Source organism: Bacillus rossius (assembly GCF_032445375.1).
Source record: "Bacillus rossius redtenbacheri isolate Brsri chromosome 4 unlocalized genomic scaffold, Brsri_v3 Brsri_v3_scf4_2, whole genome shotgun sequence".
In the NCBI taxonomy this organism is placed as follows: domain Eukaryota; kingdom Metazoa; phylum Arthropoda; class Insecta; order Phasmatodea; family Bacillidae; genus Bacillus; species Bacillus rossius.
In genome coordinates this window covers 38,727,307-38,754,064 of record NW_026962011.1, presented here as the reverse complement: position 1 = coordinate 38,754,064, position 26,758 = coordinate 38,727,307, and the positions used below count along the sequence as shown (strand labels likewise).

Genomic DNA, 26,758 nt, shown 5'->3' with positions numbered 1-26,758 from the left:
AGACAACTTTGTATTTCCGTTAATTAAATAAATAAGTGGTAATGACCGAAATTAAATTTTAGATTATACCTACACCGCGGCGACGCAGACAATTAGATAAAGGAAATAACGTTTAAAAAGTCTTTATAAGAAAATTTACACGTCAAACAACTTTGTATTTTTCCGTTAATTTATTTAAATAAGTGGTAATTACCGAATAAATATTAGATTTCTACTTTAAAATACATCGTTTTATACGGAAAAAATACCTACATAAAGCGTTAAGAATCTACTAGCGGGACCAAAAACATCATGCGACGTTTACGCGAGAAGTTTTTTTATCCCAATTTTGACAGCCTAAAATATGGTTGCGACGATTACGCGCGTGCGACCATTATGCGATAAAACACGGTATTGGTTAAAATGGTAAACCACTTCTAAGTATCAAAACACCCTCTTAAAGAACGACTGGAAAAAAGTTTCAAGAGCATAAAAAAGCACTTAATTTATAAATATTTCTGAAAATGAGGCTTTCTTTTCAGGATTACCAAAAATTCTTGTTTTAATTCTTAGCGTATAGAAAACATTTTTTAAGGAACTAAAAGTCAAAAGTAAGCGTTTGATTACGAATTTTAGAAGTAACCTCAAATAATTTACTCAATTTTTTTGCACAGCTTTTGTGTTTTAGTTCTGACTTTTTGCTCCTCTTTTGCCTTATATAATGTAAGAGATATTCTTATAAGAGTTAAGTCTAAAAACAAGTACCAGCAACTTTAGTGCATTGTATTAAATAATTTTTAGGTTAAGACATCATAACTCATAAGTAGGGGTATGCACTTTTCGTGTTTATTTGTGTACAGAATTCGAGGTTATTTTTCTGGAAAATCGGTGTTTTTTTTTCTCTGAAAGGGTGGTTATTTTGACTACCAAAATTGATAACAGTAATACCAAATTCATATCTCAAGTGTCATGAAAATTGTTTTAACACTTAATACACACCAAATACTAACTACTTAATATTAAAAAAGATGACATTAGACAGGTAGGTATAATTGAAATTGAATGTCCAGTATGTCTGAAGTAAAATGTGATTTTTTTTTTTTAAGTACGAAATAGTGGTTTTGACTTCCATTGATTTGGAGTACGTATTTACCATTCCGGTTGTATTTATAACAGTTATGAACAAATATTGCATGTAATATTTTTTTTTCTTGTTGGCAGGGAACCAAGAAGGGAGTCTAAAATCTGTGTCATTATCATTATCTTTTTTTTTTGTCTATAATTTTTATTTATTAAGTATGAAGTCATTTCTCAATTCTTATTTAATTACTGTAGCAGGTTTCTGCATTTTTGTCAACAAAAGTAATTACGGTAAATTAACGCATTTTTGTTGAAAAAAATATTTATTACTTCGGATATGTATGTAGGCCTACGCCACGTAAGTATTAGAGCACAACTACAACGCCACGCAAGTTCAATTCTTATCGTTTACAAGTTTGTCGTATTCAACCACGCGCGGGCACGGCCGTAAACAGCTTTGTTTTGTTGTGACTTCGTGTTAGTGTGCATGAGTGTGCGTGAGCGTGACTGCGCGCGCAGCCTACCGTCTGCCAGCTGCACTGCTGCTGCTGATTGCATCATTGTGTGAGCTCAGCGAGTAACGTGTTGTGTAGCTACTGCGTATTTGTTTGATGTTTTGTGTACAAGTGTATAAAACTATACTCACATCTTTGCTTACATCGTTCAAGTTATTCAAAACATTCAATTTCGCCTCTATAGCCTACATGTTTACACCGTTTTTCTTACCATAAGTACTAAAAACATCGTCACATGTTCGCGTGTGAGAGGAAGCAGCGCATCTGACTCTAGTTGAATTATGGCGGCCGTGTTGATTTACTAATTCTGCACCAGGTTAGGCCTACATTACGGACTTCGTCAGAAGTACATATTTTTAGCATAGTTTAATAAAATAGTTATGGATATCGGGTTTATTTGTTTTCAGACGTTAAGATTCGCGTAAAAATAGTATCCAATAATAAGGATATCGAGGTTAATTCGTTTTAAACTGTTGAAATTCGCGTAAAAATGTTTTTTTTTGCAAATTCGTTATTATTCGCTTAAAATGTCCAAATTCGCGTAAAAAATCGTTTTATCGCAAATGCGAATTTTGCATACCCCTACTCATAAGTACTTATTATGTCCTGTAAATCCAATAGACTTATTTAAAGAAACATCTAAGAAATATTTATTTTTTTAATTTATGTTGCATTTGTTTGCTTAGAATTTATTAAGAAATCATAAATTATTTGTATTAGCATAAACTGAACACATTCTAAAAATTTATTTGTTGTAATTTATCAATTTGATTAAAATAAAGAGTTATTTTGATGAAGATGTTCTTAAGAAAAAATTTTTAATGTGTAATACTTTTTATATTGCACTATTTTCACAAATAAACATAAGTTTAAAAGTGAGATCATGAAATGTTGTCTCTTCTTGACTTTGTTTATGTTTACACGTGGTTGTTTATGGTCAGTTCCTACAGCAGTAGCTCGTCGGAGGTGCCAGCGTGCTTCCAAGGCTACAACCACGCCATGATGGAGGTGGCACGGAAGATGCAGAAGAGGAAGCAGGCCGAGGCGCGGGAAGCGCTGGCGTGCTCGAGACGCGTCTGCAAGGCCTCTCCGAAGGCCAGGGCCAGGGCCAGCCCCAGCCCCAGCCCCAAGGCCTCCCGCGCCAAGCGCAGTCCTCGGGCGGCGCTCAAAACAAAGACTGTTGCCAAGAGGAAGGAGGCTTGTGCTGCTCTCAAAACTAGCGCACGAGGTGAGTGCATTGGATTTCATCCACAGTTTGGAAATAACATTAGTGTTTCTATGAACCGAGTTACCGTGGGCCTAAGACAACTTTGGATAAGCGAAATCATCTTGGTTTTCGTTTGGCCCAGTGGTAAAAAATTTTCGGGGAAATTTTATTTCAAGCTTTTCTTCAGCACACGGTATTTATTACTTCACTCCATGATTTTCTCGACTGGTAATGCCTGTTTTACAAATACACGCAAACAGAGACGGGAGAGCCATCTTCATTTAAGTGATACATTGTAATTTCCTAAATGGCATCTTTGAGGTTAATTTTCTGTCTATCAAATGTTTCACTGGTCAATGTTGTTGTTGGCGCCTCAGGTCGGCTTGGATTATACGGAAGTTGGGTTAATAGAGACTCAACTGTATTATCATCCGTGGATAAAAATAGCTCATAAGTACAGAACACGTTTCATAACCCCAGATTTTTCACATTTCTGCATTAAAGATCCTTTTTTGTAGTTCCTTCCAATGTTAAAGTACTCAAAATTTCCTTTTACACTTTACTGTTTCTTGATCTATGTTTTTACCTGAATTATTTAAAGTGTTAATTATTCTATGTGGAATGTTAGCCATGCAATATAAACCCCTAGATTGTAAGGCAATTTCAATCATCAATTGATATCAGTAGGCTGAAGCCTTGGTATTTAAGGTCTGTGAGCATTTAAAAAATTATATTCTGTTTGTGAATAATTTGATATTTAATTTTTTAAATGATTCATTTCAGTTATTATAGCAAGGGCACTCAATCACAAAAAAAAAAAAATTTAATGAAAATAGAGTAAATGATATGAATTTCAAGATTATTCAGAAATTTTAATTTGTTTTCTGCAACATCATACATGTGTGTGTTTTACTTGTTACTAATAATCAGTGGTTATAATTAAAAATACCTAATTTTTATTTATATAATTGGTTTGATTAATAAAACATTTTTCAAACTAGAATTACCTTAAATTTACATTACCGGGTTTTTGTTTCCATTTAACACCACTCTTATTATGATTCCATATATTTCTGTGTCTTTTTTATTGTATTATATTGCACTCCTATAAAAAAAATTCAAAACAGAAATGAAAAAAAGATTTACTCGAAATGGCAGATTTCTTTACACATAGCTAGTGGCAACCATTCCAAGTGTGATATCCAACCAGGATATACGTATGTGGCAATCAAATTGATTCTTAAATAAATATAAGTTACTACAACTTGAAAAACTATGGAAATTCCTGGTAAACAGAAAGCAGAGCTACAAAATAGTGGACTATGTATAGGATGCAAGTATTTAAAAAGGTCTCCAAATTATTTATATATTTGAGCGAAGCGAAAAATAGTACAACACCAATTAACAAAATCATATGGCTTTGACTTGGTTTCATTCTTAAAATACTCATCACAAGTCTCAAAAGAGATCATATAAAGAAAAACTAAACTATGTATTCTTATTACCTGAAATTACATTTTAAAATGGTAACAGTAAACTAGCCATCATACTGTAATATTCTATAGTTAATGGCACATTGATATAACTTGGTTATATTTTATTTCCATATAAACTGGCCGAAGAAACTAATGACAAATTTTTGACCTAACTTCATGGCCTAACATGGGTGGGGGTATTTTGGAAGTTATTTGTAGCAACACTCAGCTTATATTTTAATTCTACAGCTACAGCTTTTCAGCCTTGTTTTAGTTGATTGTCTTATTTTTTTCTTTTATCCACACAGTTTTTATTAAATTGTTAAAAAAAATTTTTTAACAATGGGGATCTTTTTATGTCTGGTAAAACATCCATACCTGCAGTGAGGAAATAATTGGGTGGTAACATTGCAATAGCTCGTGCAGTCAAAAATTATTTATTTATTTTGATAATAACTAATCTGGCTTACATTGGTGTCATTGGTGTTATGTTATTAAATATATTTTTGGAAATTTTTTTAGCCTAGAGCGACCTAGTACAATGAAAGTTCTTTAATCAGGCTTGTTCAGGACATGAACATGCCATATTACGGTATAGGCAATCTGGCTTTAACAGGAATATCGAGTGTGGAAATGTAAAATGTGACCATCTAGAAAGTAGGAAACCCTGTACTGAAATCCAAACAGAGAATAACGATAAACTCTGAACGAATTTAAAATTCTGGCAGCCACAGTCATAGCCGGAATCCACCATAAAAAATTTAGTTGTTTGCGTGGCTAGAATATGTTGGATTAGAGCCGAACCATAGAATACCAAATCCAACACCATTCACTGTAATTCCGTTATTTTTTTTTCAAGTTCACGTTTTATTTTAATAATTTGGTTATTTTAGGAATATGGAAACACCTAAGTTTGTATTCACAGCTGCCAAGATAAGGGCACTGAAGCAAGCACAACTGAAGGCTCAAGCAAAAGCCCGCTCGCTCCACACGACCAGGGTGTTGCGCAGCAGTGTCGTCGCAGCGAGAGGAGCGCGGGGCACGCTACGGGACCTGGACTGATGGCAACACTGACGTCATGGGGCAAGTTGTGCCCTTAGCGATGATGCAAGGACTGCCGAGGCCAGTTGGTGCCGTGTGTTCTGAGCACCAGTGGTTCTAGTGCAGGTTGTGTTATCGGCAGGACCACAAACATCACAACAAACGTGGGTGGCTTTCTTTGATGTGGACACGAATATAATATTATTGTACAAGGATGATTTTGTATCTATTGCTCATGCACATGTTTTCAAAGCAATTTTGTTAGAAATTAATTGGATTTGTAATGTAAATCTTTGTGTAATATATTTGCATTTAATAATTTTATTTTTGTTGTTACATTTTATAAAATACCATATATTGGAATATCCTATTTTTTAATAATGAGCCTCTAGATAGTGACATGTGGTACAGCTTCCAAGTTTTGCCTAGTACCATTTATTGAGAAGTTGCGTTATAGGAATTTTTTTTTCCCCCCTCGAGTAGGTATTTGTACTTAAGTTTCAGTGGTCGGTTGAGTTCTTGCTCTCTAGAATTTTCTGCTTGAAGAAAACTTTTGATTTAGTCAGCTACTACTCTTAACCTATGACAGAAAAGTAAAAAATCACAACCTAACTTAGGAAACAAGAAAATAAAACCTTAGTAATGATTAGCAAGAGGTGTGTTGTTTTGTGACATATCTAGATTATCTAGATTGTGACATTGTGAGAGGAGCAATTGCTGACCAGAGAATGCACTGAGAACTTCCATGAATTGTGTTTAATGTTGAATTGGAAGGCATTGCTGTAGAAAATATCATGCTGTAAAGTAACATAATGTTCTCCTTAAATATGAATACATTCTTTTTCTTTAAAAAAAAATGCTGTAGAGTGTAAAGTTTAAAACTGCAAATTCAAATGCACACTGTACTCAAAGTAATTATTCTTAATTTTAAGTATGGTACTGTTCTGCAATTTCCCTTTAGCAAATACTTGAATAATGGGCAGTCATCATTTTATCACCTAACAGAAGAAAAATGTGCAATTTTTTATAGAAAGGGGTTGTCCATTAATCACATGATGTTTTTTTAGCAAATTTTCAATCCCCCCCCCCTCCCCCCTAGTGATTTGTGGTGAGGTTTTAGACTAACACCACCCCCCCCCCCCCCCCATAAATCACGTATTTTTTGGTACAAAATATTTTTAAAAATTTCAGAATATTATCTTTAAATATAGGTATAATCTAATTTAATTCTGGAACATTAAGCACAGTGATAAAAATGTCCAGACACACATTAAGGTTGCAGGTTTATTCTCACTGGCATAAAAATATTAAAGGAAAGGGTTATATGTGATTTACGCATGTATTCGGCTCCAAAATCACAGTCTTACTGGTGACTGGCAAGCCGAGCCGGGTGGTTCATGTTGCGGCGGGCGGGGATATTGTTGCCTGGCTACGGCGAGTGAAGGTCACGCGTCGCTTTTCGGTTTAGTAGAAATTGGGCTAAAAAATAAATACACGTGATATCTCTCTACACCCCTCTCTCCCTTTGTTATATTTCGTGATTTTTCCCGGACCCCTCCCCCCCCTTTCGAGCCTCACGTGATTAATGGACAATCCCAAAGCCAAGTAGGTACTTTAGAGGTTTCCTTTTAAAAAGGTATTTTGAAGTTATCAGTTTTGGTTTGGATGTTTGTGGAGCAGCAGTACTGCCAAGTGTTGCACATTTTTCTTAACAGTAGCACAAAAAGTTAATACGTAACCATTGCAGTACCATTTATGCACTCTTAGTGATCTGCATACCATTGCTTTAATTTGTTTACTGTTCAGGTAATCTGTTGATATACTATAGTAAATATGCTAATCCTTAATTATAATTTGAGTATTGGAAGTTAATTTAATTTTTTTTAGAGTTTTTATTATTTAATTTTTTTTTTTTAATAATATGTGTTTTAAGTATGTACTTCTCAAGAGTTTTTATTTTCAGTTCCAAGTGTATGCTTCATTGTGCATTTTAAAAATTAGAGAACGTTAAAAACTAAGATTGCCTAATTTTGATCAATTAAACCTATTCTAAGTGTTGTTTGTTAAGATATTTACACGAATCAAATTTCTGTCAAACATTGAAGGAATAAAATTGGTTTTCATTATCACAATTCTTTGTTTCATCTAATATGTATCTTCATTATCTTTGAAACTTTGAGTTTTTTTTTTTTTAATTTTCATTAATTTGTACTTGAGTAATAATTTACTTTAATTCTCTGAAGTTTAAAAAAAATATTTTGTATAATATGGAGGTGCATATTCCACATTAATATATTAAACAAAAAAGATTGAGAAAATTTGATTCTCTAGCAGACTATGTTTGTGACAGTAAGTGTAAAATTTTTCACGCATGTAGATGTTGATATGAATTGTGATTGTATCCATCAGGGGTGGCATTAATGTAAAATGTCTCGTTATGAATTGTTATCTTGTGATTTTTGTGTCATTTGTGGATGTGTGCTACGTAGCATGAGTCTAAGTAAGTTGTATAACTTCTAAATATTCCCCAAATATATATGTGTGCATGTAACTTCAAAATTACCAATCTTATTTTTCTGATAGTATTTGACAATCAGATTGTATGATCATAGTTTTTTTACAAAATAAAAAAAAATTGTAAAATTAATGTTTGTGCTTGATTTATTTTTAACTCAACCCTTGAGGAGAATTTTTTCTAGGTCATTTTATTCCTCTACTTAATGGCATAAAAGAAAAATTGCAATTTTTTAATGGAAAGTAGAGTAGGTCTTGTAAATTTTTCCATTTTAAAGGGTTTAAAGAAGTTTTGAGTTTCGTTTAAATGTTTTAGGTCTGAAATATTATATGTATATAGGTTTAACTAACCTGGCCAATGTACTGTTCAAATATGATTACGTAACTGGCTGTTCATTTATAAAACTAGAATGTGATGGCTAAATAAGAAGTAATTGAGCATAAAGATGGTTGACTTAAGAAGAATAATGGAGAATCTTCACACATTATGCATAGAGAAGGAAAACTACCCAGCAGTAAACCTAGTTTAAACTGTCACAACAAATTTTAACTTAAAATGTTTTGTTTTTGTACCTACACTATTGCTGGTTCACTGCATTTCATTGGAAGCCTCAATAATGAACAAAAAGGATGAAAATGTGAACCACAGAAAACAAGCCCAAAATCAACCAATGTCAAAAGTTAAAACATAGCACAGAATGATAAATTATTTCCATGAAATTTTCTGTGCTGTCTATATTTAACTTTTGAAATTGGCTGATTTAAAATTGTTTCTGTGTGCTTGCATGTTCATTTTTATTTGTCCGTTATTAAGGTTTCTTATGACATACACTAACCAGCAATGGCATATGTTAAAAAAAAAATCTTATATAAACCTTCTCCTGTGCAAGAACCATTCAAAAGACAAATCCACAAATTTTGCTCTCTGAATACTTACCTGATCATCATACTTTTAGATATATTCAGAACTATTCAAGACAATGGAATCTTCCAGACTACAGCGAGTTTCAAATCCTCACATGATTAATCAACTTACATTCATAGTGCTCGTTAGTGTTGAGGTTGAACCATTGGCCCTTTACTTAGTTCTTTGAATGATTCTTGCAATGGTTGAAGATAGATTGAAAACTTATTTTTTTTTTGGCCATACACCGCTGATGTACATGGTATGTCGTAGAGAACGGACAAATACGCGAATACACAATCCGGAGTCAAATAATTAAATTCATAGACAGCACACATAATTCTATGGAAGGCATTAGAAAAATATAGCATAGACAAATGCAGTGGGTTGATGACTACGACACATTTGTGACCAGAACAGTGAATACAAACAAAAAATGGCCTTGGACAAGATACCGACGGAATAACCCAATGATGATGCTAACAGATCTGAATAATTCAGATATGCACAGGTGACCAGAACAATGAGAATGAACAGATATTCGGGACAACATGTTTGCACATATGAACTCAGGCTTGTTAAGAAAAAAAACAGCAGAGACATATTGGTAACCTTGAATTATTGAAATATGATCTGGGTAAAAAATTTTAATTGGTTATCATTTAATACTTTTCAATCACTTCTCCACAAGAATGTTAAATTAATGAAGTATTAGTCACCATTTGTGTGTCTCCATTTAAAGCTACACATAGGTAGCAGCACAACCTTGTGCCGTTTATCAGTTTGTAAGGTGATCTGCAGTATGTGTAATATAACTTTAGATAAGTTAAGCACTTGATTAATTTGATTTTGGATGTGTATGCTGTTACGAGATTAGTCTACTTTCTAGAAATGAAGCAAAAAAAAAAATTATTGTTCTGGATGCTATTAGGACACACTTCAAAAAGGTTATGTGAGCAATTGTTTTATAAATTGGTAGGTATGTCACAAGAGACTTTAAGAACCCCCTCCCCCTTTAAAAAAAAAAAAAAATTCAGAATACTTTGCTTGTAATGATTGCTCTATCAATCACAGAATAATATGGTTTTTTTTTATACTTACTACATTAAAGCCTGTTGTTCTAAGCTATATTCAATTTATGTGGTTAGACTGTTGTACCTTTAAACATGGCTGACAGTGACACAGGGACTACCTTCGAATTTGTTTGTTCTCTGCTTCAATACATTTTACAATGAAGTTGTAACAGGTGAGAGGTGAAAGTGGTGCTTTCTGTAACATGCTTCTTGTATCTACTCGATTCTAATGAGTACAATAAATTGTCAGTTGTGAAATGACACCAAACGACCTTGTGCTTTGCAATCAGATTCTGTTGCCGTTCATCATAGACCGAGGATGGACCAATCAAATCCTCGTAGTATTCCAATGACTTGGTATTAAAGTAAGGACCACGTTGTTTGTTTCAAAAAAAAAAAATGTTTCTGCCACCTGCCACAATGCTCTGGGAATAATTGTTTACACATTACAGTTTTGATCAAAAATGTAATTGTTCACATCTTAAATATGTTAACATTACTTTTATTTAATAAATAAAAATTTAGTGGGATGAACGTTTCTTCAAGACACATCTGAAAAATACATAAATTTATTATTTTCTTTACTATTGAGATCTTGGATCCAGATTTGAGGCATTGGACTGAGAGAACATGAATCTGAACCATGACTAATAGAGACTGATTCTTGTCTTCTGGCACAAGGCCAACACTTGTTTTCTGTGTTTTGTATTTATCTTTTTGTCCAACCTTTTTTTTTACAGATACTGTGCACCCTAGGAATGTTAAATGTCCAATATAATAAATTAAATCAACACAACTGCATTCACGTGATATTAACATGGTTGTGAGCATGTTGGCAAACTTAGTTTAATGTACCAGTAATGTGATAAACAACTGCATTGGAACACATACACACACAATGCTGTGAGATTTTGTAACCTCAATAAAGTGTGCACTCGCTGCTTTCTTAATAACATGAATTTTGGCAGTCACATTAGCAAGAGAGCAGCTTTTGCAAACAGTTTATATCCATGTTAGCCTATGTCAAGCCATTGATGGGGATAGAGAATTCAGTCAATAAGGTGTCGTGGGTAAGTACACAGGTAAACATTTAACCGACAAAATAAATCTGTTTTTATTTACATTTCGTTTCACTCAATATGTACAATTATGTACATACAGGCTAAAACCTTAATTTACATTTCATTTTAACAAACATGGTACATTTATTTTTACACTTCCTTAAAATTCTCTTGGCAGCATGTAGCTCATTATACACAAAAATATAATTTTCTATCCTCCACGATTTATTGTTTGCAGTTATTCACTCTTGAGCATTGCTCATCTACACAATGTTTTTATAACCAACAATCAGTTACCACAGCTAAATTGACCACAACAAATCATGGCAATTCATTCCTTGTACAGAAACCTGTAAAAGCTAAGAGAAAATTACTTGCATTACAATTAGGTACATTAAATAAAATTGTTTCATAAGGTATTATTTTCTACATAGAGCTTATCAGTTAAATGTAAAATAAAATGTGGTTTCAATGCTAAATATTGACTTGAGAAAAAAATTCAGCCCTTAAAAAAACTACATAAAACCTAACAAACATTGCTATATTTGGGGTGAATCTGTTTGTAATTACTATTATATAAAAGTTAAGGATTTATTTACACACATGTTCACGGGTATTAACTTTAAAATAAATCTTTCTTATGGAATACAGGTGCTTTGATGGAGTCGTCAGCATTCTCTTGAAGTAAACTGCTTGATAAAAATACCAATGCAAAAATGCTCCCTTTTTGAAGAATGACTGTCAAAATTTTCTGAGGTAGCCTTCTCGTGTGGTGTAATGGACGTGATGTCGGAAAGAAACAAGCTGACAAGCCTAGTCCACAGTTAGTGTGTGGTCGCAGGGGTTTCAACTTTGTGATCGGTGATGTCGAAACAGCAAGAGATGCCAAAGTAACTATTACACTCTCTCTCAAGTGAACTCTGCGAACCAGTCTGCCAACAAGCAGAAGATCACGTCGAGGCTACTTTACATATAAAGATTGTTTCCAATTTAAAAAAAAAAAAAAAAAAAATTGAACTATAAAAATCTTAAGATAATGTTCCAGTGTTTAAAAATCTTGGCAAAATTGTGGGTTGTAGGTGTACTAAAAACACAGTTTTAAAGCAAAAATCTTAAATTTTGTATTAAGGGGCTCCACCTATTCAGGGCTGTATGTGTGTTAGTGACACGGAATGACAATTGTGATGCTTGCTGGTGCTCGTAGCATGGTATAGCCTCTGAGCGCATAGGGCAACTATGAGATTTCAGCGATAACCATAACATTATATGGCAGAGAAATGGAAATAAATGTGTAATGCAAGAATCGGTACCAGATTCTTCATGCCTATAAATTACTCTGAAAACATGCCTTATAGCCATTTTAAATCACCTAAAAATACAGTTTAAAAACTTAATCCGGAATCAAAACTACTTTTCGGCCCTCAGCGAATTCTTAATGCTTTTTGCAAACAGACCCCACTCAAATATCTTAAGTAGTTTTCAAATCGCGTTGTTTTTCCTGAAGCTCTGCACACAGTATGTGTTCCCAGGTAGGTTGGGGCCTTGTGGACACAATGTAGTTATCAACAAGAAACGTGGCTCTGCGTGAAGATGCCACTGCGTAATCACATGAATGTGGAAACCCCTTGTACCTATCTGGCACATTGTAGGGTGGTGTCAGTTGGCTACCTGGGTAATGTGATGTGATTTACGACTTATGTCTTTGAAGGGAGGGTAGATTAATGAGGTCCAAACACCTTCACTCTTTTATAGCCTTCATTAGTGGAAATAAAGCAGGAGCACATTTTCATAAGCAATGAATCCACGGAATGTCCTATGTTCATACACCTGCCTCAACAAAGTGCTGTTCATTTATCATCTGTTAATTACAGACAGTGACAACGAGACTGTACGACTGAATTTTCAGTGGCTAATGATGCCCCTTGGTGATATGTTTCTCTCCAACATCCCAGATGCAAGCTCTTAAGAGACACGGAGAAAACTTGGTGTATCTCAGATGAAAACAAAAAGTTCTGGTGTTCTAACATCTACGAAGGGGAAGACCCAAAAAAAAAAGTAACAGTGTGTGCTGCCATTCGTAGACGTGGTAGAGAGTTCTCGCGCTAGATGGGATTAGTAGATACCTTCATTAAACAGCTGCCTCGACTGCGACTCGACTGTCAGTTTGTAGGTTAATGTTTAATCGTATTATTGTTTTTTCTTTGTTCTCGTGTTCTGCCTACGAAGTCATTATGGTAGATTTAAAAGAACAAAGCATGTGGTTGAAATTTTGTTTCCTGCTTGAAAAATCTGCAATGGAAGCTTACCAAATGCTTCAATAGGTTTTCAAGGAGGGTGCTATCAGCCCCACCCAAGTTTTTGAGTGGTTTGGGCTCTCCAAACGTGGTGAGATAAGTGTTGAAGGCCATGCTCCTTCTGGGCACCCTTCAACATCTCGAAACGATGAAAACGTTGAAAAAATCCACCAAAAAATCCATGATCGTCGTTTCACAATCAATGAAATTTCAGAAGCGACAGGAGTGAATTGGAGCTCGTGTCAGTGGATTTTGACAGGGGATTTGCAAATGAGACATGTTGCCGCTGAATTTGTTGCTTGCCTTCTCAAACAGGATCAAAAAAACATTTGATTGAATTTGAGCCAACACTTAAAAAAAAGAGATCGAAAGTGATCCAAACTTTTTGACCAAAGTCATTACAGATGATGAGAGTTGGTGTTACGGGCATGACCCAGAAAACAAGCATGCATCAAGCCAGTGAAAGACTCCCAACACCCCCAAACTAAAAAAAGCAAAACAAGTGAGGACAAATGTTAGACTATGACCATTGTCTTTTTTGATGTTCGTGTAATTGTGCACTGGGAATTTGTTCCCCCTGGCCAGACTGTTAACCAGCACTTTTATTTAGAAGTTTTTAAGGCGTTTGCGAGAGGATGTGCAGAGGAAATGCGCGGAACTTTTGTGATCAGTTGACTGGTTCCTTCAACATGACAACACCCCCGCACACACAGCCTTACGAGTGAACCACTATTTGGCCTCTTGGGGTCGTCTATTGTTCCCCACCCTCCATATTTGCCAGACCTAGCCATGTGCGACTTTTTCCTGTTCCCGAGAATGAAGAAAAATCTAAAAGGGAAACATTTGATCATGTGGAGGCGGTAAAAACAGTTTCACAAAAGGCACTGGAGGATATCAATGTTGAAGAGTTCCATAGGTGCTCCAAACAGTGGGAAGAGTCTTCACAAGTGCATTGCATCTAATGGAGAGTATTTTGAAGGTGACTGAAGGAGTTTGTAAAAAAAAAAAGGTAATAAATAAAATTTTTATGACAAGAATTCAAATTTTTTGGGTCTCCCCTTGTAACTATGTTCATTTGCCAGCTATCAAAGTTCCTGAAATATACTTTTTATAGACTTTTAGTACATATCGTAAGGATATCGCTTTATCTCAGGCCTTAGAAATCATAACTTTGAAAATGGAACAAGCTAAAGAACTAAGCAGGAAATGCCCAATACAATCTGCTTTAAATAAATGCAATAATGGTGAAAAGGTGATTTTTCTACAATTTTTTTCTCCTAAAATTAATGGTAACTGGCTACAAATGTGTTTTTTTTTTTTACATCAACCTAAAATACAGATAACACAGGCACTATTAACAAAGTTAACAGTAATGCGAATGTAAGATTCAACTTACACAATACACACATGTACAAAATGGGTGAACTGCACAAGCAGGAACAAGTATGATCACTAATTATATCATTAATTTTTTCAAATTAAACTGCTGAAATATGGGCTTTGTTCATGGGACTCTAGCTTATTTTTCTTCTGCTACCAAATTAACTTGGCACTCTTATTAGTAGTACTCTCTGATAATAAGATTTAAGTAAAAAATAACACTGACAAATTTTAATGGAAAAACTAAGCTAACTTTTTTTACATAGATTTGTAAATTTTTATTTAGTATACATAATTTAAAAATATAAAATACACTTAAAATATTTTAGTTGTAATTTTTCAGAAAAAATTGTATAACTGATTCTAAATGACAATAATTTGGCGTGAATATTTACACCCTTCGTACTCTGCACGATCACAAGTTTTCGGAGCAGAAGAGGCAAAAGATACAGCCCACGTGAACAAGGCCTTGTATAGGTTAAGTATAACAGTGCTAATTAAGAGTACATATTCAATAAATGAATTGTATCATACAAACATACATGGACATCTACAAAGGCCATTCGAAACTAAAAACCAAATATTTAGTTAAAAATTAAATATTTTCATTCCATTTTCATTTAATGTTACGTTCAAATTTTCAATATGTATGTTGATAAGAAGCATGATACGGGGGGAGGAAAAAGGGGGGAGGGGGCAACATTCCCAGGGCCTAGGCACCAAGTGGGTTACAAGATTTTATGCTTCTCAAATTTATCCTGATACTTACAAGTTACGTAATTACAGTTATGTTGTATATTAAGTAATCGAAGCGGCCCGACAAAATTATTTGCCCCGGGCCCTTATTTTCTTCTCGTCAGTCCTGATAAGAAACATGTGATCTGGCTCATGAATCTTATGTAGTTAATTAAAAATGACAAATATCCCCAAGTACAGTTTTATAAAGCATGATTATATTTTACAACTATAACACTGGTATGAATTTAATTGCCAAAAACATGTCTAACTTGCACATTAACCACACATCCCCAGGTTAATGATTATTCATACATTAGTTTTGTTTACCCAAGAGAACAGTAAGGATTAAAGATTTTGTGATGCAAAAAACATATCAAAATAAGACCATCAACAACAGGTATAGTTTATTAAATAATGTAGAAGCTTTTCCACCATTACAAAAGAAAATGTATGTAAAAGTACCATCCTTAGACAACTGTATGAATACTAAGGTAAGAAGTAAAAAAGTGTTGTTGTTTGCTGACAGCCATGGACGTGATGTAGCAGGAAAAATTCTAAATAATGTTAGTGATTGTACTGTAAACGGTATTGTTAAACCAAATGCTCCTCTGCATATTGTAACAGAAGGGCTCATACAAAACTGTGAGAAGCTCACTAATAAGGATACTGTCATAATATTAGGTGGTGCAAATGATGTTGCAAAAAATTAAGGTAATGAAGTAATTACCACGTTAAAAAGAAATTTATTTAAATTAGGACATGTCAATGTTATTGTTGTAAACCTACCACATAGATACGATCTTATTGATGACTCTTGTGTAAATGTGGAAACAAAAAAGGTGAACCAAAATATTAGCAAACTTTGTAGTTCCTTTAAGAATGTTACAGTAATTGACGTAAATAACCTGACTCGGGAAAATCATACTCATCATGGCCTCCATTTAAATAGTAGAGGCAAAGATCGCCTTGCTAATGAGATTAGAAAAATTATAATGCATGAACAAAATAGTGCTCAATGCTTTGTAAATCTTAAACCACTTGCCTTGGGTTGGCATCAGTTCCCAAGTCAGGAAAACTTTTAGAGGGCCCCTTGCAATGTATGGATATGAAGGGGCCAACTATGTTAAAACCTATTTTAAAACCTATGTTTAAACCTATGTTAAAATCTATGTTAAAACCTATGAAATCGCATCTACAAGAATTATCAATATTTCATCAAAATGTATGTAGTATATTTAATAAAAAACATAATTTAGAACATTTGCTATGTCTTTATAAATTTGATATTGTTTGTTTTTCCGAGCACTGGCTTGAACATAATGAACTTGACTATTGTCTTTTTTATGGTTATAACTTAGCTTCTTGTTATTACAGAACTATTAGTAAAGGTGGGGGTGTTTGTATTTATACTCTAAAAAATATTGTGAACAAGATCATTGATATATCTGAATACTGCTTTGATAAAATAATTGAATGCTGTTGTATATCTATAAACTCAATACATAGCTGTATTGTTGGTATATACAGACCCCCTGGATTTTGTCATTTTGAATTGTTTTTAAATTATTTTGACTTAATTTTAAAAAAAGTTCTAAGGATACAAAAATATGTGATAATATGTGGTGATTTCAATATAAATTTTAATGAGGAAAATAACACAAACAATAATTTTTTTTGTCTACTTAGGCAATATGGTATACATAGAACGATACTTACCCCTACAAGAATTGGCAATACAATTAATACATGTATCGATAATATTCTTACTAATATTAGAAGTAGCCCTAGTACTTTGTTTGCAGAAACTATTGATACTGCTATTTCTGATGATTTGGCTCAACATATAATATTAAAATTAAGTGACACTGAACTTAGATCTAATGATAATTCCACTACTCATTTACTGAAAAGATTGTTTAAACTTGATACAATAGATATTTTTTGTAATGAGATTGCACTTGTATTGTGGGAAGAAATCTATAACACTTGCAATCCCAATAAGGCATATAACTTGTTTATAAATACATTTTTACTTTATTTTAATCAATACTTTCCCTATTTATGGATAAGCATTAACAATAAGTCCTCTCCTTGGATTAATAGTGATCTTGCCTCTGGATTTGAAATTTTAAATCATTATAAGGAGAAGCTTCTCCGCAACAAAAATTCATACATTCGAGATGATTATAAAAAATTTAAAAAACAATTTAATAAATCTGTTATAGATGCTAAAAAATTTTATATTGAATGTAAACTGTTATCTTCCACCAATAAAAGTAAAACAATGTGGCAAATAATTAATAATGATATGAAATGTTTCAATAATAAACATAACATTTCTTTAATTGATGATGATAATAATACAATCACTGACAGTTTCCAAATCGCTAATAAGTTTAATGCATATTTTACGGAAATTGCATCCTCTTTAATAAAAAACAATTCAACCATTATAAATACAGGAATATCACCTAGAATACTTTATATTCATTTGCATTTGCATTCAATGTACCTAACACCAGTAGATGAAAATGAAATTACTCAAATAATAAGAGGTATGAAAAATAAAAATTCTGTTGGTCTTGATGATGTTCCTATTTCTGTAATAAAAAAATGTGCAGAACACATTAAAAAGCCCCTTGTCTATATATTTATAAATGTTTAGAAAATGGCATATTTCCTGATAGGCTCAAAATAGCGAAAATTATTCCACTACATAAAAAGGGTGATACTACCTGCATTAATAATTATAGACCAATTGCTTTATTACCAAATTTTTCAAAAATTCTTGAAAAGATTATATTAAAACGGTTGCTTTCATTCTTAAATTGTTATAATATAATTACCAGTAATCAGTATGGTTTTGTTAAAGGCAAGTCAACGGAACAAGCATTGTTCACTCTACTCAATAGTGGGTCAGTCCATATCAAGTGGTCCAGCTCTGGTTGCTCGACTATTTTTAAAAAAATTCATAATTTGAGCCTTGTTAACATTATGTATTGACAGTTTAAAACTGACACAGTTAAATTTTTATTCTCACTAGTTTGATTATGGCAGCCATTTTTTTGTCATGGGGCGCGACAATTTTTACATTTACAAGGGTTCAGCTACATTGCTATATCTTGGCTCTGGTAGGCCATATCATGATGAAACAAAATCTGAGGGGTTAAGCACATTTTAAGCTACAATTCTGATGACAAACCATTTTTTTAACATCACTCAATCTTGCCAACTTTAAAGGTTGAACTTGTGCCTTAGAATTGCAAAAATTTGCATTTTCATAAATTTTTTTAAGAGTGAAGGCAGTATCTGTTGGGCTTCAAAATATTTATGGATGTGCTTATGTAATAGTAGAGTAAATACAAATTATTTGGAGTGTGAGACTTTAATACTTTTTTTTTTTACAATTTTGTAAAAACCAGTTTTTTTCAGATTTTTGCTTACTTTACGGCTTAATATCTCTGGTGGGCAGTTATCTAAAAATCTTAAATTTACACACAATTAAGTACTCCATGGTACATAACTCCTGCAAAAATTTAGACTTTGAGATTCAACTGGTTCGGTAGTTACAGCCTTGCCAAACTTGTGTAAAATTGCATTTTTTTTTGCAACAATGAAACTATAATAAATTCTAATTATATTTTTAAAAATCTTAATACCCTAAAATTGGCATTTACTATGCAATTGAAAAGAGTTCTCCGACTAAGAACATTAAAAAAATATGCCTGAGATGTTTACCACTGTTTGGAGTGTGCAGGTCTTAACAGGCACGGACTTGCTCTAGTATGGTCTGGTATTTGTTCCATCCTGTTAGTCTGCCAGCAGCTCTGGTATAGGAAAGGTGGTTTGTGTTTCCATGAAGGTTTTTTGTTTTTCGGTATGGAGAAAGAGTGTTCAATAGGACATTTAACAAATGAACAATGCCACAAATGTGTTTATGGTTCAGTGCAACAGGAATTGAAGAAAATCTGTGTGTTTAGTTTAGAACAGCAACAGCTAATATTTACCAGAGTTTCTAGTGATGTTAAGTCTGTATGTAAGTACCATGAGATTAAGTATCTTATTAAATATCACCATATATTTGGCCGGTATTGCAGTGATCCTTTACAAATACATAAAAAGGCAATCACAAAAGGACTTAGGGAAATACTTCCTGAACACATGTATAAAAAAACAAACTACAATTTACTGCTTGTCCCTGGTAAGTCCTTGTGTCCTACATGCTACAAACAATATTTGTGACAGCAAATGATGGAACAGGGGACACATGTGATTCAGACTTTATTACAGAGATTGAAAAGTTGGGAAAAGTAGACAATGTATGTACTCAATTAGGGGTTTCGCCAGCATCTAAAATAAGGAAATTGGGTTTAGATAAAAGACCACAAGCAATAGCTGACAAGATCAGTAAAGTTTCAAATGTTTTGAAAAGAAATCTTGAGGAATCTTTTGATGAAGTGATGGAAAACAGAGAAGCAAGTGAAGAGTCTGTAGAAGAGTTTGACGAATTAATCAAGAAACTGAAGGATAAATGTGCTGTTGCAGGAAAAGAAATGAAAGTGAAAATAATTAGTTTACTTCCAAATTCATGGAGTCGACTAAGAATAATTCAAGAGTTCAATGTATCTGATCGTTTGTTAAAACTGACAAGAGACCTAGTGAAAGATCAGGGCATTCTACCAGAGTTGGGAAAGAAAAAGGGTTTTGGCATTCAATCAGAGGTGGTTACTACAGTCCGTGAATTCTATGAAAGTGATGAATACAGTCGTCTTTGTCCCGGAAAAAAAGACTGTTTATCTGTAAAAATAAATAACATGAAATGTCAAAAGCAGAAGAGGCTGGTGCTTTGCAATTTGAATGAATTGTTTGTGGAATTTAAATCTAAACATCCAGACTGTAGAATTGGAAGATCAAAATTCATTGAACTCAGACCTAAGTGGTGTGTCACAGCCGGATCATCGGGAACACACAAAGTTTGTGTTTGTACTTATCATCAGAATGTTAAGCTAATGGTTGACGGTGCAAAGCTTATGAAAGATTACAAAGACCTACTTGCTATACTCGTTTGTGATATGAGTAGTTACGAGTGTATGATGGGCAAATGTGTTAAATGTCCATGAAGTGAAGCCCTAGTATCTCTGTTTGATGAATTTGAAGAAAGTGATGCCATCCCAGACAACATAATTTTTCAACAATGGACCACAACAGATAGAGCTGAAATGATAACTGTTATTCAGCCAAAAGAAGAATTCTTTCTGTCCCTTATTGAAAAACTTGATTCACTTAAAACTCATCATTTTATATCAAAGATTCAAAGTCAGCATTTGAGAGAGAAGAAGGAGAAACTTAACGAAACAGAGTGCATTGTTCTTGCAGACTTCGCAGAAAACTTTACATTTGTTATCCAAGACGAGATTCAGAGCTACCACTGGGTAAATCGCCAAGCAACTGTTCATCCTTTTGTGTATTATTACAAAGAAAACGATAAACTTCTAACCCAATGTGTTTGTGTAATCAGTGATCATTTGGACCATAACACAACAACAGTGCATACATTTCAATCTCATCTTATGAAACACTTAAAAGACACTGTTCCTTCGGTTCAACATATAATTTACTTCTCAGATGGATCATCAAGTCAGTACAAAAATAAGAAAAATTTAATTAATGTCTGTCACCACAAGAATGATTTCGGTCTTAGTGCTGAGTGGAATTTCTTCGCAACATCACATGGAAAAAATGCATGTGATGGTGTTGGAGGAACAACAAAAAGGGAAGTAACAAAGGCAAGTCTTCAAAGAACAGTTAAGGATCACATTCTTTCCCCTGAAGATATGTATATGTACTGTACACAGACTATTAAAGGTATCAAATATATATATGTTAAAGAAGAGGAAATTACCGCTCGACAAGAAGAGTTGAAACCTAGGTTCGACAACTGCCAACGGCTCCCTGGAACACGAAAATTTCACCGCTTTGTTCCTCTCACCGAGATTATAATGAGATGCTATGCAACGTCCAAATCAGAAGAGTATGAGGATCTTCCAGTTTCAACCAAGTCCATCCCCATGAATCTTCGGAACAATGACATTATCGCCTGTGTGTATGACGAACAGTGGTGGCTAGGAGTCATTGAAGAAGTTAATTTTGTGAACAATGATATTTACGTAAAATTTTACAACCCAGCTGGACCTAGAACATCATTTAAGATGTCATGTGCAGACAGAGTGTGGGTGCCGCTTAAGAATGTGTTGAGGAAGCTCAGTCCATCAGAACTATCCACAGCAACTGGACGTTCACACAACATTTCAGCATCATTATCTGAAGAAATTTCAATGCTGTTTAACAAACATAAGAAATAAGGTACAAATTAAAATCGTAAATCATTTGTCTGTTTAAAAATGTGATATAGAATGACTGTTATAATTAATATTTTTGTGCATAGTATACATGTGTTTTGGCAACAAACTTTAGTGTAATACTTTTTATGACTTAGTACAGCACTTACAGCATATATATAAAATAATTAAGAACGTATATAAAATTACTAGGGTTGCTTTTATTTATGCAAATAAATAAAAAAAATTACGAGTTTGGCAAGGCTGTAACTTCCGAACCAGTTGAATCTCAAAGTCTAAATTTTTGCAGGAGTTATGTACCATGGAGTACTTAATTGTGTGTAAATTTAAGATCTTTAGATAACTGCCCACCAGAGATATTAAGCCGTAAAGTAAGCAAAAATCTGAAAAAAACTGGTTTTTACAAAATTGTAAAAAAAAAAAGTATTGAAGTCTCACACTCCAAATAATTTGTATTTACTCTACTATTACATAAGCACATCCATAAATATTTTGAAGCCCAACAGATACTGCCTTCACTCTTAAAAAAATTTATGAAAATGCAAATTTTTGCAATTCTAAGGCACAAGTTCAACCTTTAAAGTTGGCAAGATTGATTGATTTTAAAAAAATGGTTTGTCATCAGAATTGTAGCTTAAAATGTGCTTAACCCCTCAGATTTTGTTTCATCACGATATGGCCTACCAGAGCCAAGATATAGCAATGTAGCTGAACCCTTGTAAATGTAAAAATTGTCGCGCCCCATGACAAAAAAATGGCTGCCATAATCAAACTAATGAGAATAAAAAATTAACTGTGTCAGTTTTAAATTGTCAATACATAATGTTAACAAGGCTCAAAATATCAATTTTTTTAAAATTGATGAAGCTTCCAATAAATTTTTTTTTGGAATACTTCATATGGATTGACCCTAGTATTTATTCTCATTTAGATAATAAAGTCTTGACAGCTTGCATACTTGTAGATTTAACCAAAGCATTTGATTGTGTAAGCCATGATATTTTATTAGAAAAATTAAGTAAATATGGTATAAGAGGTGTTGCAAACAATATTATAAAATCTTACTTATCAAATCGTTCACAAATTACTAGTATTAATGTGACTTATAATAATATTACCACTACTTCTAGGTCAAAAATTTTGAAAATTGGTATTGGTGTTCCCCAAGGTTCAATTCTCGGTCCACTTTTGTTTTTGCTTTTTATTAATGATTTAACTTTGTTTCTAGATTATGGCCAGACTATCATGTTTGCAGATGATACCTCCATTATAGTAACAGGCCAGACTTTACAGGAACTACAAAAAAAAATTTCCATAACCCTCAACCAAATGCAAACTTGGTTTACTGATAATAGACTGATTCTAAATATTCAAAAATCTTCTATTATATATTTTAACTCTCAAATAAATAGATTAAATAATATTGAAGTGACTATTGGCAATAATATTCTTAATACTGTAAAAACAGCAAAATTACTGGGACTGAATCTTGATGAGAATCTAAATTGGACTAATCATATATCTTTTCTGTGTCGTAGACTTAGTTCTCTTTGTTTTGCCATAAAAACTATTAATACTGTAACTTCACATAAAGCAGTAATGGCTATGTATTATGAAAACATATATTCAATAATGAGATATGGTGTTATTTTTTGGGGAAATTCCTTAAATTGGCTAAAGATATTTAAGCTTCAAAAACGGGTTATTAGAATTATTTATAATCTTAGTAAGACAGATTCTTGTAGGCCTATTTTCCTGAATAACAAACTCTTAACATTTCCAGCCATTTATATATATTCGGTTGTCATTTATGTAATTCAAAATATTAAGTATGTAAAGAATAATGAAATACATAATCACTTTACCAGATCCATTTATAAGAATCATATTCCTTTTCATTCAACAAAAAAATACGAATTGAACCCTTTTTACATGGGCCTTAAACTAATAAATGTTCTACCGATATCCCTGTTAAATACAGCATCCCAATCACATACCATATTTAAACGACATCTCAAAGATTACCTACTACGAATAGCTCCATACTCTGTTAATGAATTCCTCAGTGCATCTACATAAATTGCTGCATTGTTTTTTATTATCATTTTTTATTGTAACATATATTATTGTGTTATAATGTTTTTTTTTTATATATTGTTTTGTTAGTGTATTATAATGTTGTATTTTATTTATAATGTTACTGACAAAACCTGGACATATGTACTGTCAAATATAGGACGCTAATAAATGAAATGAAATGAAATGAAATGAAAATGAAATGAAAAATGAAAATAGCCCAACAAGATAGCACTGAATTGTGTGACAATTGTCAGCCGAATTTAAATTTCTGGCTTTGCAAAAATAAATTTTGCTTACTTTTATTATATCTGAATTACATGTATGTGCTAAAGTACTCAATCTTTACATTAAAAACCACACTCATCAATTATCAAATAGGTTTGCCATTCATTTGAATAATCATCAAACATACCATTTAGGCTTCTAAGTTTAGCTATCATTTCATTGCATTTAAACATGCTTCTTTTGAAGCCATAAACAGAGAACTGAATTGGCTGCAACCAACCAAGCATAAGCATGATGAGATAATTTGCAACCATCATGGCCATAACCCAAAAGGCTAGATATGTTTAACGACTGTTCATGGAAGCCACCCATCTGAATAACCATCAATGCTGTATCAAACAACAGGGAAGGATTGCACTACTTGGACAGAGACTCAGCCGGCTTTCACCGTCGTGGGGTCCCACTGCTGCATGTCCCACATCTTCATGTAGAGGCTCCCGGGATTGGCCGACAGCTGCGCGTGGCTGCCTCGCTCCGCCACGGTCCCGTTGCTCAGCACCAGGATCTCATCCGCATCCTTCACCGTCGACAACCTGTGAGCGATGCAAATGGAGGTGCGGCCTTCCGTCGCCCTCTTCAGGGCTTCCAGGATGTTGTGCTCCGTGATGGAATCCAGAGAAGAAGTCGCCTCGTCGAACACCAGGATGGGAGAACCCTTGAGGATGGCACGGGCTATGGCGACGCGTTGCTTCTCTCCCCCGGACAGCTTGAGGCCCCGCTCGCCAACCTCCGTCTCGTAGCCGTGCGGCCAGCGCATGATGGTGTCGTGCAGATCGGCCATCCTCGCGGCGTCCATGACTTCTTCCTTGCTCTTTGCCATGTTGCCGTACTGCAAATTGTAAAAAATGGTGTCGTGAAACAAGACCGAGTCTTGAGGTACGACTGCGATTGCACTTCGTAAACTTTCCAGACTGACGTCATTTATGTTTTGTCCATTAATCAATATTTCACCAGCGTGAGGCTCAAAGAAACGATACAGCAATCGAATCATCGTTGATTTGCCTGAACCTGACCCACCCACGACAGCAACTTTCTTACCCGTGGGTATTGTGAAAGAAATTCCATTAAAGATAGGTTTCCCAATTTCGTATTGGAACTTTACATTGTTGAATACGATGTCTGCAGCCTGGGGTGTCACTGAAAGTGTTTCAGCGGCTATTTTATTTTTGATTGCTGTGTCGTGGGCCATCAGAGCGAACATGGTCTGCATGTCAATAAGTGCCTGCCGCACTTCTCTGTACACCGAACCAAGGAAACCAAGAGGAACAGACAGCTGAAACAGTAAACCGTTCACCATGACCAAATCACCAACTGTCATGTTACCTTGGACAATTTCTTTGGCTGCCAATACCATGATTAGGCTTAAAGCTGAACTGAAAATAGCATTTTGACCAAAATTCAAGAATGCTAAACTTGTACTTGTCTTTAGCGAAGCTTCTTCGTACTTCTTTAAGACTTCATCGTAACGATCCGCTTCGTACTTCTCATTGTTGAAATACTTTACAGTTTCATAGTTGATGAGAGAATCAATTGCTTTGTTGCTGGCTTCATTTTCTGCGTTGTTCATGTACACCCTGAACTTTGTCCTCCACTGAGTGATGGCTAGTGTGAATGCTGCATAAACTGCAACACAACCTACCGATATTCCTGCAAAAGCAGCTCCACACTTCAGACCCAATATACTACTTACAAGAGCTAATTCAAACACAGTTGGCACAACATTGAACACCATTGCTGACAAAACAAAATTAATTCCTCTGCTGCCTCTGTCAATAGTTTTTGACAAAGCACCTGTATGTCTGCTCAGATGGAAGGATAAATCCAAATTGTGCAAGTGTACAAAAACATTTTTTGCTAGTTTTCTAATAGAACGCTGAGCAACCTTTGCAAAAACAGCATTCCTCAATTCATTGAAGCCCGCTGCTCCTGCACGTGCCACACCATATCCAACCAGCAGTGAGACGGCTACGGTCAACACTGTATCAGAAGGGGTTGTCATGTTCAAGAAAGCGTCACCTGTACTTGACACGGGGAGCTGTGTGTTCAAGTGATCGACGGCATACTTAAAAGTGAAAGGTACAGCAACACTCAAAACCTTACCACCTATCAAAAGGCCAAAAGCAAGAGACACTCTGGAGCGAATCTTAGAGTCATCTTTGGGCCAAATGTATGACATCATCGCTTTTAGCATGTCTGCATTGCTGACAGCTGAACTCACTGGGGCAATAGTTTTTGAAAAAGACCCAGTACTGATGTGAAAACATTGTCGTAGTTTCTGCAACACTGGTGTTTTAGGTATCATCTTTACATTTAGCTTTTCACATATCTGTGCAAAGTACAGCCTCGCTTTAGTTCTCTTTGGATTAAGAAATTTGTTCTTATTATTTGTGAATAGGGAAATGAACCTTGGTTTATTACATGAAGCAGTTAAGCAGTTCTTGATTAACACTTCAGAATTTTTCCCATAAGCATTACCACAGTTGTAGGCTAAACAACTGAAATGCCATCTAAAATCCAGTAAACTATTTGTTCTTCCAATAGAAGTTGTCTTACCCAGAGCAATCATTATAACTAAAATAATGAAGGTTACGTAGGATTAACTATTAGTTCATTATTTCCTGGCATTCATAATCTGCAATATTTTTTTTTAATAAATCCTTTGTAATTTTGCAATTTAATTCTTTTACCCAAAGCAAAAAAAAAACACGCTTTATACAAGAGTACTTCAAGTTGTAAACACATCAAAATAAATTAACAGCTGACTCCAGGATTAC

The 26,758-nt window shown here is 34.1% G+C and overlaps 2 protein-coding genes across 2 annotated transcripts in view; one reads left to right on the top strand and one right to left on the bottom strand.

Annotated features, from left to right (window-relative positions):
• LOC134542284 (serine/threonine-protein kinase VRK1-like) overlaps positions 1-7,944 on the top strand; it is a 42,842-nt gene extending 34,898 nt beyond the window's left edge. The window contains exons 10-11 of the mRNA XM_063386428.1: positions 2,516-2,802; positions 5,182-7,944. Of these exons, the coding sequence (XP_063242498.1) occupies positions 2,516-2,802; positions 5,182-5,318 (424 nt within the window). The 3' untranslated portion in view covers positions 5,319-7,944. The remainder of the gene's footprint in view (positions 1-2,515; positions 2,803-5,181) is intronic.
• A 2,933-nt stretch (positions 7,945-10,877) lies between these two features.
• Positions 10,878-26,743, bottom strand: LOC134542283 (iron-sulfur clusters transporter ABCB7, mitochondrial). Its single transcript, XM_063386427.1, has one exon. It carries the CDS (start codon positions 26,548-26,550, stop codon positions 24,358-24,360), a length of 2,193 nt encoding a protein of 730 aa, XP_063242497.1. The 5' UTR covers positions 26,551-26,743; the 3' UTR covers positions 10,878-24,357.
• Between the last annotated feature and the right edge of the window lie 15 nt (positions 26,744-26,758).

What these genes read in the sequence shown, in the direction of transcription:
- LOC134542283 (XM_063386427.1), bottom strand. Translation starts at nt 26,550, where the DNA reads ATGATTGCTCTGGGTAAGACAACTTCTATTGGAAGAACAAATAGTTTA.